Here is a 17,780-nt window from a genome sequence, read left to right on the forward strand (position 1 = left end):
CGGTAACTTCCTTTTGGTGTTTTAACATTTCAGGTATTTTTCATGCACGTATAAATGTAAAAAAAAAATTCTACATATTTAAAGAAAAACAGATCATCCTAGGCATACGATCATGCAAGCTCCTTCCCTTATTGTCATGAACCTCTTTCCTTGCTCTTAAATATACATATGTAACTGCCAGATGTGTCTTCCCAAAGCATGGCTATGGATGGCACATCTTGGGTAACTACCTATTCTTAATCATGTTTTATATTTAACATAGTACCTCCACATGCATGATTTCATTTAATGCTTATGAAATTCTGGAGGTTAATTATTTCCCCTGTTTATTAGCCAAACTTACATAAAAATGGAAGTTAGGGAACCTTCTAACTTACCCAAGGTCATGTAACTAGTAAGTGGAAGATCCAGGACCTGGAAGCCATATCTTTTCACTACAAATGCCATGCTCTGTTCCACTCTGTCACACTGCATCTCTATTTTATCCTAGACCTTCAGTGGCTCACATTGCTTAAAAATCAAAAAGCAAAACTCCTTCGCCTCGTATTTAAAGTCTTCCAAAATCTACCACCACGCCAATCTTCTAAATTCCCTTACACATAATGAAATGTTCAGTCAAGTCTGACAATTACCGAGAACCCGTGCCTTCAGTATTGGGAATTTTTCTTATTCCACTAATTTTATTCATCTGAGATGTCTTTTCCATCAGACTCAGCTTGATAATATTTTATCTACCACAAAAGAAACAGAATACAAAGTCCTGAAATGGAGGAAATGACACATGGGTATTTTGTATAGGGGCATTTTAAATCAGTGAATTATAAAATAATGTTGACAAACTAGATAGTTTTCTCCAAAAAATGAATGCCTAGATCTTATCTCATTCCTTAAAAAAAAAAATCAGTCTATTAACTAAACTCAAAATGGCTGAAAGACTTAAATATAAGACAAGACACCATCAAACTCCTGGAAGAGAACACGGGCAAAACATTCTCTGACATCAACCTTACAAATGTGATCTCAGGTCAGTCTCCCAAAGCAACAGAAATAAAAGCAAACTAAACCAATGGGACCTAATCGAACTGACAAGCTTTTGCACAGCAAAGGAAACCATAAAAACAACAACAACAACAAAAAGACAATTTATAGAATGGGAGGAAATAGTTTCAAACGATGCAACTGACAAGGGTTTAACCTCTAAAATATATAAACAACTTATACAACTCAACAGCAAAAAAGCCAACAATAGACATTTCTCAAAAGAAGATACACAGATGGCCAAGAAACACATGAAAAAATGCTTACTATCCCTGATGATTAGAGAAATGCAAATCAAAACTACTATGAGATACCACCTCACTCACGCCAGTCAGAATGGCCATCATTAATAAGTCCACAAATAACAAATGCTGGAGGGGGTGTGGAGAAAAGGGGACCCTCCTGCACTGTTGCTGGGAATGTAAATTGCTACAACTATGGAAAACAGTGTGGACACACCTTAGAAGACTATACGTAAAACAACCATATGACCCAGCAATCCCATCTTGGGCATATATCTGGACAAAACTTTCCTTGAAAAAGACGCATGCACCAGTATGTTCATTGCAGCACTATTCACAATGGCTAAGACATGGAAACAACCTAAATGTCCATCGACAGATGAATGGATTAAGAAGAAGTGGTATGTATACACAATAGAATACTACTCAGCCATCAAAAAGAACAAAATAATGCCAGTTACAGCAACATGGATGGAACTAGAGACTCTCACACTGAGTGAAGTAGGTCGGAAGAGAAAGACAAATACCATATGATATCACTCACATCTGGAATCTAATATACGGCACAAATGAACCTTTCCACAGAAAAGAAACCTATGGACATGGAGAACAGACTTGTGGTTGCCAAGGGGGGGGGGGGGAGGGAATGGGATGGATTGGGGATTCGGGGTTAATAGATGCAAATGCACTGGGAACTATAGCTAGTCACTTATGATGGAGCATGCTAATGTGAGAAAAAAGAATATATACATGTATGTGTAACTGGGTCACCTTGCTTTACAGTAGAAAATTGACAGAACACTGTAAACTAGCTATAATGGAAAAAATAATTTTAAAAAGCTATAACTCAGAAAAAAAAAAAAACAGTCTATTAACATAAGACCAGAGACCTTAAAATGCCAAGAACAGTCAGCAGTGAGTTCCTGCACACTCCTCTTAGCACTAACTTTTGGGATCTAACTTCAAAGGCAGTGGCAATAAAAGGAAAAATAAACAAATGGTTCTACATAAAACTAAAAACTTTTGCACTTTTAAAAACTTTTTTTTTATAAAGTAAGATATTTTATTTTATTTTTTCTCTTTTTAGGGCCAGATGGCATATGGAAGTTCCCAGGCTAGGGGTCCAATTGGAGCTGTGGCCGCTGGCTCATACCACAGCCACAGCCAGATCCGCGCCGACTCTGCGCATACACCACAGCTCACAGCAATACCGGATCCTTAACCCACTGAGTGAGGCCAGGGATCAAACCTGCACCTGCATGGTTTCTAGTCGGGATTGTTTTTGCTGTGCCACAACAGGAACTCCAACTTTTGAAAACTTTTAATGGGAGTTCCTACTGTGGCTCAGTGGGTTACGAACCTGACTAGTCTCCATGAGGACATGGGTTTGATCCCCGGCCTCACTCAGTGGGTTAAAGATCCGCTGTCACCATGAGCTGTGGTGTAGGTCACAGATGTGGCTCAGATCTGGCCTTGCTGTGGCTGTGATGTAGGCCTGCAGCTACAGCTCTGATTTGACCCCTAGCCTGGGAACTTCCATATGTTGTAGGCATGGCCCTAAAAAGACAAAAAAAAAAAAAAAACAAAAAAAAAAAACAAAAACAAAACAAAGAAACAAAAAACCTTTTGAAGGAAATCATCAATAAGATAAAAAGTCAACCTACTGAATGGGAGAGGATATTTGCAAGTCATATATCTGATAAGGAATTCATATCCAAAACATACAAAGAACACATACAACTCAATAACAGAAAAATAAGCAACTGATTAAAAAATGAGCAGAGTGTCCGAAGAGACTTTTTTTTTTTTACAAAGAAGAGATACAGATGGCCAACAGGCACATGAAAAGATGCTCAACATTACTGATCATCAGGGAAACACATATTAAACACATTGAGATACCACCTCACACTTGTCAGGATGGCTGTTATCAAAAGGACAAGAAATAACAAGTACTGGTGAGGATGTGGAGAAAAGGGAACTCTTGCGCCCTGGTGATGGAAATTTAAATTAGTACAGACACTATGGAAAACAGTTTGGAAGTTCCTCAAAAAAATTAAGACTAGAACTACCATACGATCTAGCAATTATACTTCTGGGTGTTTATTCAAAGAAAATGAAAACACTAATTTAAAAAGATATATTTACCCCTATATCCAATGCAGCATTTCCTTTTATAATATCTGAGATACAGAAGTAACCTAAGTGTCCGTCTATGGATGAATGGATACAGAAGATGTGGTATATATATGTGGTACACACACACACACACACACACACACACACACACACACCCTACTACTGGGCCATAAAAAAGAAAGAAAATTTTGAAATTTGAAATTTTGCTATTTGTGACAACATGCATGGACCTTGAAGGTCCATGATAAGTGAAATAAATCCGAGGAAGGCAAATACCATGTGATTTCACTCATGTGTGAAATCTAAAAAAGCAAAACAAAGGAACAAACAAAAGAAAACAAAACCAAACTCGTAGACAGAATTATTTCTACGTAGACAAATTATTTCTGATTTAAATAGTATTAAATTTCTTTTCCTAAGGCCAAGTCTCAATGACATCAACTTCATCCACGAAGACATCTTCCATAAATATTCCAGATACAAATAATCCCTGTCTTCTGTAAATTTTTTGGTGGCTGCAAGAGGGGAGGGGTTTGAGAGCTGGGCAGAAGGGAGAAGGAATACTTCTAGACATAAAAGAAATAACTGTGTAATGTACAGTATGGTGACCAGAGGCAATGATATTATGCAATTAAAAAAATGTGTCAGTTGCTAAGAAAGCTAAAAAAAACTCCTCATCATAAGAAAAAAACTTGTAAATCTGTACGGTGACAGATGGTGACTAGACTTCTTGCGGTGATCATTTTGAAATGGATACGAATGTTGTAATGTTATGCTGTATACCTGAAACTAATATAATGTTGTGTCCCAATTATATCTCAAAAACACAAAAAACAGAATCCAGTCTGTATTTGAGTATAAAAAGTAGAGCCATGAAAGTGCTGAAAGAAGTAATTGATACATTATTTTTAAAATGATCACTAATAGAATTTCCTTATTATACAAAAAAGCATAGATAAACAGGAAATAATCCAAAAGAAAATAGTCTAAGTATAGATATTATATACACACACAAATAGCAAATAAAGGAAAGAACCTGACTTTGAAATAAAGGAAGAACCTGACTTAACCAAAATTTTAATTAAACAAAAATAATACACTATTTTGATATGTATATATATATATATACACACATATATATATACACACACATACATACATAACTGGCTATCTATATATCTATATATATCTCTATATATATATATTGAACTGGCAAAGATTTGAAAGATTCTTGAGTCCCAGCATTGATAGTTTTCAGAATTTATATACCATTATTAGAAGACTGTATAGCAATCTCTAAAAATTTAAAATGTACAAAATTGAATCCTGAACTTCTAGCACTAAGGATAATTCTCCATATGTTTATTGCAAGGAATTTTTTAAAGAATTGCTCTTGTAATGAAAACTCAGAAATCACCTAATTTCCCAGCAGTAGGGGACTCGTTAAAAAATACATGATACAAATCCATATAATAAAAGATTGTTGAGTCATTAAAAGAAATGAGGGGTGCGTGTGTGTGTGTCCAAATGCCCAAGGAATATCTGAACAATATAAAACCTTTTTGTAAAAAAGGGAAACTATAAATAAAAAGATACCAGTTACATATATTAAAATGAATAGTAGTTATATCTATCGATGGGAATTACACATGGCATTGGTAAGTCGTAGAGAAGGGATAAATAACCTCTGCAATTTGTACTGTTAAAATGTCTTCCTGACAAATTATTTCTGATTTAAATAGTATTAAATTTCTTTTCCTAAGGCCAAGTCTCAATGACATCAACTTCATCCACGAAGACATCTTCCATAAATATTCCAGATACAAATAATCCCTGTCTTCTGTAAATTTTTTGGTAAATATTTGTATTTCCCACATTATATTGTTCTTTTTTTTTGTTTGTTTGCTTATAGTCTCCTACTACGGTAAAGGTCCCTAATCATAGGCTCCAATCTTAGAGTAGATATGGACACTATCTGTCTATCTATCTGTCCATCCATCCGTCCATCCATCCATCCACCCATCTTCACATCCATGCTATCTTCCCACACAACACAAACTGATTGCATAAAAATTCCTTCACCTTGAATAAATGCTCCCTTTCCTCAATCAGCTTCATTATTCATTCTAAAAATTATTATTCACAGTTTCCTGCTTAGAATATTCTTCCATATCATCCATCCATTCAAACTATCTCAGATTTTATCCTTCAAAACCTTACTCAGTTTTTTGAATCCTCAGTTATTTGAATACTCAGAAGGTTCATCACTTATTTCCGCTTTGAAACTGTTTAGAGGATGTTTGTATATATTTTGTCTTTTACTGAACATTGACCAAATCTTTCTATTTATTTAAAGGGACTGCCTTTGAGAATAAGATCCCGGGCATTTTTGCCTGTATTAAAATGGAAGCCTCTAGTGGGAAATCATTTTCTTACGTGTTTGTGAGGTCAAGAAAAACGGCTGGGTGGAAGTTGTACATGGACGTTGGATCTTGCGGATGGATTTTGCCATTCACAAGATTACAGATAAAATAAGGGGGAGATGCTGAAGAATATTTATTCTACGAGCTAAATTTACTTTGAGAAGGAAGCAAATGCTCAAGATGGCTTGCTCTACAGCCAATCAGGAATCAAGGTGCAACACACTAACACAAAGGCGGTGCCTATTGCAGGAAATGTCTTTTGCAACTCACTGTGATGAACAAAGTAGCCTAAATAAAATATCAGATTAATAGGTGAACTAACTGGAAGCCATCACATTAATAGTCTTGGCCTTGCTAGGTTATTTTTTGTTTGTCTTTGTTTCAAGTCCTAAACATCTGTTTATTAGGACACACCTTTTTTATTTCAGCAGGCTAGTATCTAGAGGCAACACAGAAGCAATGGAAGGGGATTACTGAGGGGAAGTGACCTGGAGGGTTGGAGGGAGCAGAGTGACAAACAGTCTCAAGATGGGATGGGCAGATTGGCTTCCTGCAATTTAATGAAAATATCTGCATAGGTCAAAGCCCATCTTTGATTTGAGCTAAATGGATTTCCTTTGGTGGTGATAGAAGAAAGAGAAGGCAAATGATGAAGCAGAAATTACATGCCATAACCTCCCCAGAAATACCAGAGGCTGGTGGCTGTAACTATACGAGGGGCTCTCCGTAGTCCCAGAATGAAAAAGAACTATGTGTCTACATCCTATTTCTGTCCTTACACATTTCCGATTTTTTTTTTTTTGCAGCTATCTAAGAAAAATTTGATATTGTTGTAGTCTAAGCACATTTAAACTTCAGCTGGAATAACTGCCAAGTGATTCATGCCTATGGAGGTGAATATAACGATTGTATCTGGAGCCCCAGTGCGCCATTTTCATTTCACTTTAAATAAAAAACAAAATGTATCTGTGTCAGTCAGTGCCCTTCTGCTGTACTCAGAGGTATCAAACAGGCTACAATTATGATTGTGAAGTGATTGTGTCACATTGGAGGAAGGTTTATTGCTTTTGAGTCTGCTAGGCAGTAACACATTCTGTTTCATATTACTCTTTATATCATTGTTTGGCTGTGACTAGAATAATCAAATGCCATCAAATGCTGTCAAATTCAATTTACAGTATTTTTCATTGAAGCAGGCTTTCTGCATTATATTTCCTGTTTTCCCCTCTCTAGCTGCCATGGAATAGTCACTGTAATCATGAGCTTTATTTACAAAACCAACAGAGTGAAGCCACATCCTGGTCTATCACAGATACTTTATTTCCCTTTCTTCAGAATAGGAATTTGATGTGCTTTTCTCATACAATTAGCATTAAGTAGATGAAAGAAAACTATTCGAAGAGGATGGGCATTTTAGAGGCTGCACTAATGTGCTCAGCGTAAAATGTAAATTCACATTAGCCGTTTTTACGTGTTCATGTGTATCTGAATCAGAAATTATTATTCTCCAAATTAATGTTTGCTGAGAAGAAATCTGGCCTGCTCATTTTTGGAAATGTCATTTACAGAGCCAGAGAATACAATAATACCCTCTCCTTTGATAATTGTCCTACACACCCATCGCTCATCCCTGAGGACTGGTCTGAATCAAAGGTTTAATATCTGAAGTTGTAAGAGGAGCCTAAATGAAGTTTCACGATGCATCCAGGGTATGGGACTGAACAACAGAGATGCAAAGCTGCTGGAGAGACTAAGGAAGGACACCGATGTGGGCAAGGATGAGCGAAAAAGATGTGTTGAGCTTTACATGCCTGATGTGAATACATGGCTTTTGGAACGGAGTTTTCCTCTGCAAATCCTTTACGTCTGCCAGTGTCTGTCTTAGGAAGTATCTTCCCTGTCTCAGTGCTATGATCCGAATGATGCCCCCCAACCCCAAACTCTTATGTTGAAATCCTCACCTCCAAGGGGATGGTATCAGGAGATGGGGTCTTTGGGCGGTGACGAGGTCGTGAGGGTGGAGCCCTCATGAACCGGATTAGTGCCCTTTGAAGAGACGCCACAGGGGCCCCTGCTGCTCTGCCACGTGAAGACAGTGAGATGATGGCCATTTCTGAACCAGGAAGGGGGCCCTCACCAGACAGCAAATCTGTCAGCATCTTGATCTTGGACTCCCCAGCCTCCAGGACTGTGAGAAATCAATGTTTGTTGTTTATAAGCCACCCTATTTGTGTATTTGTGTGATGCAGCCTGAATGGCCTAAGACAGATGGCAAGCCTGTTGGTTTTATTTGGCAAGATCTGTTTATTTTCTCCTTTCCGGCTCTCTCTCTGAGATGTGGCTGTCTCTTTTTCTCTCTCTCCTCTTTCCTTCTCATTATTCATTGTGTATTTGAAGAAAACATGAATTTAAACCTGTGTCCACACTGATCAAGTGAAAATTGGGTCAAGGGGCACAATGCCCTCAAGCCCAAATGCCCATGGAGCCTCCCCCACCTGCCTCTTCCTCTCTCCCCCGCTCTCATTCTCACTCTCCTCACGCTCTCTCCCCCTCTCTTTCTCTCCCCTCTCTGTCCCTCTTTTCTTCATTTTAAGTGACTATCCTTAATTCCGCACCCCATGGTACAAAGGAGCTGCATTAACACCATCCAGCCTGCTGAGCGGAAACCTTCAACCAGAAGGGGAACTGCAGAGTCGGCCCTCTCTGAACAGAAAAAGTACCATCTTTTGAGCATGAGAAAAAGCCTTTCCACTCTCCACATACTGGTGATGGGACATAATGAGACTGAGACCTGGTTCTTCCTCTGGAATGACTATGTGTCTTGGTCCACGAGCTTCCAGAGAACAGCTCTGCCACACCATTAAGGGTAAGGTTTCCAGGGCTATTAGGTCTCATCTTTCAAAGAAGGCTCAAGGAGTTCCCTTGTGGCACAGTGGGTTAAGGATCTGGCATTGTCACTGTAGCAGCTCGGGTCACTGCTGTGGGACAGGTTCAGTCATGGCCGGGGAACCTCCACATGCCACGGGTGTAGCCATACACACATACACACACAAACAAAAACCAAGGGAGGCTCAAACAGAAAAGTTACATATGGTAGTTGTCTTTTTTCCTGAGATAATGTGTAAAAGTTCCCAGGACCAATGTTAGTTTCCAGGAGGTACTTCAAAACAGATGACTTCTCATCCATTCCGCATGGAAACAGAAAGGCATTCATTCGATTCTATAACCCTGGAAGAGTACACCTTCTTAAATACTTAATGGACCTAGTCCTGGTCAGTGTTACCTGTGAATAAAGTAGTTGGTGATGACTCCGTTTGGTTTTTGAGGAGGCCTCCACTTCACCTCTACACAGGCTGACCCCAGCGCCTGAAGAATAGGGGGATTTAAATCCACGGGGGCTGCTTCCGACGTTTCGACACACATCCTACTGCTCACTCCGCAGCCTCCTTAAAGAAAAATAAAAGACCTTTAGTAATTTGTCAAGCAGGGAAGAGAGTTACATGGGCCTAGAGAAGAGTAAGGATACTAGGACAACCATTTCATCTGAAGCTTTGTATACGTGCATATACACATCTTTTAGGCTAGGATTAGAAATCTCTACAGGATTTGAATATTTAAATCAGGAATCATGTTTGGAAAATTTGCTAATTAACCACATATTTACATAGGCATAGACAATAAAGCTCGCGTTTGTTTGAACTGAGGTTTCTTTAGTTTACTGCAGTTATTCTAGCCAGAAAGTGACAACATAACATGCTTCAATTTCATAAATATTGGTGTGACCTACATATCTTGTGTCTCTTTTGTTTTTTTGGCTGTGCCCATGGCATGCAGACATTCCTGGACCAGGGATCGAACCCACACCATAGTAGTGATCAGAGCCACAGCATTGACTCTGCCAGGCCACTGGAAAACTCCCTTGTATGCTCTTAATGGTATCTCATTTTTGCCAATATTTAAAAATCATGATTGTTCTCTCGACACACAGGAATCACACAAGGAATGTGAAGGATATGGCATCTTCATAGCATAATTTTACAGAGAGATGCAGAAGTTGCTTTTACATTTCAATCAAGAAGAATCTTCATTCAAAGCTATTTCCAAGTGAATAAGCTGGCCACTGAATCAAGGAAAGCCATACCCTTCAAAATCAAATGTCTTGGTCCGCTTTGGGGAGAAAAGTGGGCAAACGGACTCCCAGTTTCAGAGATGAAGCAGAGCAAAATCGCAGAGCCCTTGTTCTAACCAGCTGTGTGGGCAACAGTACTTATTTGGAAAGGCGAGTTCCTAAGGTCAGGGGTGCCATTACGTGGCGCGTCTAGGGTCGGTGCATTTCTTCCTCTAAGGTGAAGCCACGTGTTTTGCACACCAAAATGAGTTACTTCCTTTCTCTTTGAGCAGTTGGGTGTTACACAGCATGTAACGCTTGGAAGGATGAAAGAAGGCTCTTTCTTAAGACCACACAGAGAGGTGGTGATTTCACTGTCTACTCCCCTAAGTCATGAAACTCAGGGTGACAGTCTGCATCCATGACGTGGGTATCAGGCAAGCCTTGTAAAATGCTAAGATTCGTTTGAGTGTAACTCAACTTCTGAATAACGTCTCCCTCTCTCTCTCCATCCCTGAATAAAACTGAAATAGAACCAAGGTGAGTACGTTTCTTATGAGAGTTTCATAATACCTATTTCGTTTTATATTACCAGTGATTCCTTTATGGGATGTAGGTGTTTTTCTTTGAAAGGGCCTTATAAAACAAGACTTTGCAAAACCACCCTTTTCAGATATTTAAATATTCATGATTTAATGTGCAGAAATGCATAATGCTTCGCTCAATGCCAGGCTCCGATTTTTCTGGGTAAACAGTCCAGTACAAATAAGAAATGAAATGTTAGTCCTTGCGTTTGAGTTGAGAACCTATTCCCTTTTAATGAAATTTTGAAAAAAACGAACAACTTTTAAACATAAAAACCCAGGATAAGTGTCTGAAAAGACTTTCACCATTTTGACATGCTTGTATCCTTATCTCGTACTGTGTGAATGGATCCAAATTTTCCAGAAGGGTGGACTGATTTTGGCCGACGGAGGAGATCAGAGGTGCCACACTTCCAGGGTTGGCCAAGACATTATACTCCACAGGCATTTTGGGGACAAAGATCCCTTTAAAGAGAGAGAGATAAACACACATATGTATGTAGGTTTGGTCAACAAATGGTCAACAAATGCTTGTTTTTTACAAATGATATATGTTTAAAAAATTTAAACGTAATGATATATTATTGCTTAATATAGCCATCCGTTAATGCATGAAACTTAAGCTGGAAAGTATTAGAATACCTTCCCCAAAGTAAGAAATGCGTACCACCCATTCTGAAGTATAATAATTCTATTCAAAGATGTACTCTGTGGGCAAATAAAAACGAAGGCATGTTTCACTTCTTAAAAAATACAAGGCAATTAGAAATGGTGCCATATATTTTTCCCGGGCTTACTTACTCTTAAAGTACATAAAAAAAGACCCACGAGTTTTGCCTATGACAATAATTTTTCTGTCGGCATTGTGTGTGCATCTAGTCTGACACGGATCCTTGACATAATAGCCCATAAAGTATCCAAATCATAGTCTATCTAGAGAATTCTCAGTGTGTTAATTATGGAGTCAGGCCCGTCCACCTGTCAGTGAGACTTATGGACCTAAATATATATGAAATTTGGGTTCGGAAACCGTCCTTTTTCATAATGCTGCCTAAAAAAGGAATGTCTTGTCATTTTAGCCCCTTCCCAATCTAGTCACAGAATTAAATCCCTGTAAGTTTTATCTGGTTGTGAACAACATGCACACTTTTTTTTTTTTCTGTCTTTTTAGGGTCGCATCCCGAGGCATATGGAAGATCCTGGGCTGGGGTGGAATCGGAGCTACAGCTGCCGGCCTACACCACAGCCACAGCAAGGCCAGATCCAAGCTGCATCTGCGACCTACACCACAGTTCACAGCAAAGCCAGATCCTTAACCCACGGAGCGAAGCCAGGGATCGAACCCGAGTCCTCACGGATACTAGTTGGGTTCGTTACTGCACAACGTGAACTTCCCACCTCCTTTTTTTTTTTTTTTCCCACATGCACACTTTTTTAGGGAGAGGATGTGAGCCTTGAATGAAGAACATGATGCAGTTGCTCATAAAAGTTTCTCATCGATCTGACCGCTTCTAACACAGGTGGGCTTCAGTCCTTACCTTCGTGGTACTTAAATCAGTTTCCTTGCTACAGAAACAGGGAAACGTACAGCGTAGGACTCAATAACCCATGAGAGATGAGGTCGCAAGAATGAAACGTGGTTTTGCTTTTTGTAGATAGAGTTCCGACGAATAAGGGGCAGACGAGTACCACAAACCAGAGAGGTGCAGGATTTTGTGTAGGAGAGATGAAAGCAAGGAGTCTTAGAGGGAAATAGCAAAATCACCGTCAGCAGGACTGATGAACTGTTTCTTCTGGAAAGGTGCTGGATGGAGCGCCTTTGCCAACACAGACCGAGGAGTTTAATTTTACATTTAGAGCATCCTCGTTAAACTCTTTGCGGCTCTGTCTTCACGGCTGAACTTAGGGTTAATCTGTCACTGATTCCTAAATTCTCATCTCTGGCTTTACCTCTCTCCTGTGTATCTGTATTTGCAACAGCCTGCCTTCCAGAGACCTCAATCTCGACAGGTCTGGAAAAGACTTACACCGTTTTGTGCGCCCAAACCTGTTCTTGGGTTTCCTCTCCACATGTCCGTACACCGGAGGCCTTGGGGTAAGATCCTTAACACTGAGACACTTAGTGTAGACTCGGCTCTCTTTACGCTCAAGCTCAAGTGGCCACTAATTTTTATCAATTATTTATTTACAAAGTTTTTTTTGTTTTTGTTTTTTTTCTATTTTGGCCCGCTGGCAGCATAGAGTTCTTGGGCCAGGGATCAGATCCGAGCCACAGTTGCAAGCTAGCCCACACCTGTGGCAAGGCCAGATCCTTAACGCCCTGTGCCCAGCCAGGGACTGAACCTGCATCCTGGCGCTGCAAAGATGTTGCTCATCCCATCGCGCCACAGTGGGAACTCCTGAGTTTTATATATAATCAGCAACAGGGGACCCTGAAGGTGTTAACGTGACCCCTCCTGTATTTGAGGAGATAACACTGCTGGCAGGGGAGCGATGGATTGAAAACATTCGAGCCAGGGGGTAAGGCAACTGGTTTGAAAGTCATTGCATGGTTGTATCAATAATGCAAAACAAGAACAGTGTTTCACTGCGTTTCTGTTTTTATGCCAGACAGCATATGTTATTTCATTTGGTATCATGAGAATGTCACTTTACACAGTTGGGGGCTTTGTGGGTTTTTTTTTTTTTTGACCACACCCTCGGCACGTGGAAGTTTCCGGGCCAGGGATTGAATCCACACTCCAGCAGCAACCCAAGCTGCGGCAGTGACAACTCTGGATCCTTATCCCCCTGCACCCCAAGAGAACTCCCGCTCTCCTCTTCAAGGTTGTTCCAATGCTTAGATTGCTAGGACAGAGTAGTAGTTCAAATGTTGATTGAATGAATGAGTGCCAACAATATTGTAAGGTAAATATTATTACTGGTTTGTTTGTTTGTTTGTTTTTAATGAGAAAATTAAGGCCCAAAGAAAAACCTGTTCTAAATACAACACTGATTAACTGTGGTCGCCAGACTTGACCTCAAGCCCATCTGATGGATACCAAAACTTATTCTTCTCTGTTCATATTGTCTCTTGATAACAAAAACTTGGATTAGAAAAATCAGGGGGAAAAGTGAAAGGCTAATTTTGAGAGAACATGTGTAGACAGCCAGAGCAGGTTTTGGAGACGGATGAGTTGCAGGGGAAAACTCGGACTGAGGAGTTAAGATGAGCGCTGATGGAATAACACTATGAGTGAATATTTAAATATCTGAAGAGCCGGTTTCCTAAGCAGGCATATATACACCCTGGACACTTGCAGCCTTGTGTTAGAGCATTTTTGGAGACCAGGACAAACATGCCCCTCTTTCTCTGAATCAGCTTGATACGTACAATTTGTGAAACACACAGATTTCCTACCCAAGCTGGGGAACCGGCAGAATCCCACGATTCTTTGTTCACAAAATTTGGAAGTGGCTTTTTCTCCCTAAAAAGCACAAGACTAGAAAAATGGTCTGTGTAGTGAGGAGATGACAACTTTTACCAGTCAGGTATTTTTTTTGTTTGTTTGTTTGTCTTTTATTAGGGCCACACTCACAGCATATGGAAATTCCTGGGTTAGGAGTCAAATCAGAGCTGCCAGCCTATGCCACAGCCACAGCAACGTGGGATCCGAGTCCATGGCAATGCTGGATTCTTAACCCACTGAGTGGGGCCAGGGATTGAACCTGCATCCTCATGGATACTAGTCAGGTTCGTTAACCAGTGAGCCACAACAGGAACTCCACCAGTCAGGTGTTTTAACTCTGTAGTCACTTCAGAATGAACTAACTGTACACCAGCAGAAAAAGTTTAGGAAGACAAAACCAGTGTGTTGAATAAGCACAAATACTACCCGTGATGTAGTCAAAACACAATTTAATTTTTGTTGCTTACTACTACTCTAAAATGAATTCATCACGTTTTAATGATCTTCCCCAGACACAGGACGACTCTGGGACCATGATGTTTCTGCTCAGTCTCGGGTAGTAGACAATTCTGGATTATTAGTATTTTTTTCCACAAAGAAAGATATCACAACAAAGGTTAATACCTAGAAAATGTAAGTGAATTCTTTTTTTTTTTTTTGTCTCTTTGCCATTTCTTGGGCTGCTCCTGAGGCACATGGAGGTTCCCAGGCTAGGGGTTGAATCAGAGCTGTAGCCCCCAGCCTACACCACAGCCACAGGAATGTAGGATCCGAGCCATGTCTGCGACCTACACCACAGCTCACGGCAACGCCAGATCCTTAACCCACTGAGCAAGGCCAGGGATCGAACCCTGCAACCTCACGGTTCCTAGTCGGATTCGTTAACCACTGAGCCATGACGGGAACTCCCATTTTCTCTTTAATGGTATAGTGAGCACCCATTATGAGCTCATTGAGAAGATATTCTTGGGAGTTCTCATTGTGACTCAGTGGTAATGAACCCGACTAGTATTCATGAGGACGCGGGTTCAATCCCTGGCCCCACTCAGTGGGTTAAGGATCCAGCATTGCCATGGGCTTGGATGCCAGGTTGCTGTGGCTGTGGCAGAGGTTGGCAGCTCCAATTTGACCCCTAGCACAGGAACTTCCATATGCTGTGGGTGTGGCCCTAATAAAAAACAAAAACAAAAACAAAAAAAAACAAAAAAAAAAAGGAAGAAGGAAGATATTCAAGTCCTAATTTTCACCTGTATGACAAAACTGGGAATGTTTTAACTGCTCCCAACAAGACTGCTATAATTGAAATAAAGTTTGAGGGTTAGATTAAGGGTGCTGATTATAGGGAGCATGTGAGACTCTGAGTTCATCAATGGGTGAACAAAACTTAAGTACAGTATTAGAGGTAAAATAAATACCAATATCATCAGGATATTCTTGTCCACGAAGGCTGCTCTTCAGGGAGTATTGCTCGAGGAAGTAGAAGAGATTGAAGAGTGAATCAGAGACTCTCTCAGTTTGCAATTTTTTTTTCTTTTTAGGGCCACACCTGCAGCAAATGGAAGTTCCTGGGCTAGGGGTCAAATCAGAGCTGCATCTGCTGGCCTTCACCACAGCCACGGCAGCACTGGATCCGAGCTGCATCTGAAACTTATACTGCAGCCTGTGGCAATACCGGATCCTTAACCCACTGAGCAAGGCCAGAGAACAAACTTGCATCTTCACAGGCACTAGTTAGATTCTTAACCTGCTGAGCCACAGTGGGAACTCCGCAGCTTGCAATGTGACCTAGCAGGAAGTGTCCATCCAGAATATCCTGGAATATCACAGCATCCTAGGCATTTCTCCTTATTGTTACCCTGACATAATCTGTAAAGCAGTGGGAAAAAAAATGTTGCTGTTTGTACACACATATTTATGACAAAATGAAGAGAGGAGAAATTGCCTGGACATTGAGCCTGTTATTGGAGTCATCTTTCTTCAGATTGATTTAATATCCTGAAATACAACAGTATATCATGCTTTCGCTAAAGAGATTAGTAGAAAATGTACACCTGAATGATAAATTATACTATACATTATGTTTTTTTGGATGGAGACCAACACACTGGAATTCCATGCCAACTTTGCATGAATTTTTAAGATAAAAAGCGAGACTTTAAAAAAAAATTTAGGTTTATGGTGATTGCTCTAGATTTTTTCCAGACCTCTTAGGATTACATGTTCATTCTGTCTTTGTTTCTAGGGTGGATCTTGCAGAAAAGTCTGGAGTTCCCGTCGTGGCGCAGTGGTTAACGAATCCGACTAGGAACCATGAGGTTGTGGGTTCGGTCCCTGCCCTTGCTCAGCGGGTTAACGATCTGGCGTTGCCGTGAGCTGTGGTGTAGGTGGTAGACTCGGCTCGGATCCCACGATGCTGTGGCTCTGGCGTAGGCCGGTGGCTACAGCTCCGATTCAACCCCTAGCCTGGGAACCTCCATATGCCGCGGGAGCGGCCCAAGAAATAGCAACAACAACAAAAGACCAAAAAAAAAAGAAAAGTCTGACAAACACACACGTGAAAAATATGCTCTCATTCTTGATGAACCAGATAAACCACAGAATAGAGTCAGCTCAAATCCCTCTTCGGCCTTCATTCATCCCTGGTAAATTACCCAACCTCTGTGAATGTCAATCTCTTTTTTCGGTAAAGTGATGACACTAATAGCCACCTCAGAAAGCGCTGAAAAGATTAAATTAAAAAATGTATGCAAAGCATTTTAGAACATTACTACGAGATAGAAAGTACTGAGTAAATGCTAGACATCACTACAAAATAAAATGAAATGGAACAAAACAGAATAAAAAAAGACCCCAGAGCTATGACACTGTTTTCATGTGCCCTCAGACACTTCTGAAGCCATCTTTATATAAAGTTGCCATTCCAATTATAAGCCAGTGCCACACTCCATCAAGTAAATATCTTGATAACAATGTATTGTTACCTAGTTTTATTTTTTAGGTACACTCAGCTGGGATCCGGTTGTATTCCCGTAAAAATATCCTATTCTTCATCCTCAGCTATAATTTAGAGTGGTCTTCCCTTCAATTCATCTGAGGTTGTACCTCGGGATACGACTTCAGTCCGTACCTACTAGTTTGGCTCCAGTAACTTCTCTACTTAAAAGGACAGGTCTCCCAGGGGGTCAGGGAACAAAACTGTGCTTCTACCACATTTCAAATGTAGACATAATTTTGATTCCGGCTGGTCAAAGCGTGAACCCGGAAAATGCGTTTTTCACGTCTTGGTTAATCGGAAATAAATGTCCTTTGCATACACCTATGAGGTGCTGAAAAAGAAAATGCTCCTGGAAGCTGTGAACATGTCAAACAATGACACGTGTTTAGGAAAGAGGGTCCCCTCCACTGTCATAATTTACAGGACTGGGACAGCAAAGCCTCCTGTGTTCCTGCAAACCCTAGACCATCTGCAATGAGTCTGAAAGGACCTAGCCCCCTGGTATTCTGACGACTAAATAAAATGAAATGGTCATATTTGTTAAAGTCAGCTGGCAAGCCACAGGACTTGGTGAGTTCCTGAGTTCATAAATTTATGTCAAAGCAAGAGGACCAGTGGAAGCTCATGTGAACCAATTTACCCTAAGTGCAAATGGCAGTTTTGTTATTTGGTGTCAAAGTTACCAGTCGCACAATGACAAGCTGCCATAACATATTTTCTTGTTCACTAAAGAACAAGGATTTTGTCGGTTAATATTCCTTGCAATGCTCCTTTTCATAATTTACAACAACTAGATGCTGAT

At 40.3% G+C, this 17,780-nt stretch overlaps 1 protein-coding gene across 1 annotated transcript in view; it reads right to left on the minus strand.

Moving 5' to 3' along the window:
• Positions 1-17,780, minus strand: part of USH2A (usherin) — an 811,661-nt gene that overhangs the window by 143,767 nt on the left and 650,114 nt on the right. Inside the window, exons 58-59 of the mRNA XM_047754984.1 lie at positions 10,841-10,999; positions 9,126-9,288 (exon numbers count right to left, since the gene is read on the minus strand). Of these exons, the coding sequence (XP_047610940.1) occupies positions 9,126-9,288; positions 10,841-10,999 (322 nt within the window). The remainder of the gene's footprint in view (positions 1-9,125; positions 9,289-10,840; positions 11,000-17,780) is intronic.

This window comes from Phacochoerus africanus, chromosome 12, assembly GCF_016906955.1.
Source record: "Phacochoerus africanus isolate WHEZ1 chromosome 12, ROS_Pafr_v1, whole genome shotgun sequence".
Classification (NCBI taxonomy): domain Eukaryota; kingdom Metazoa; phylum Chordata; class Mammalia; order Artiodactyla; family Suidae; genus Phacochoerus; species Phacochoerus africanus.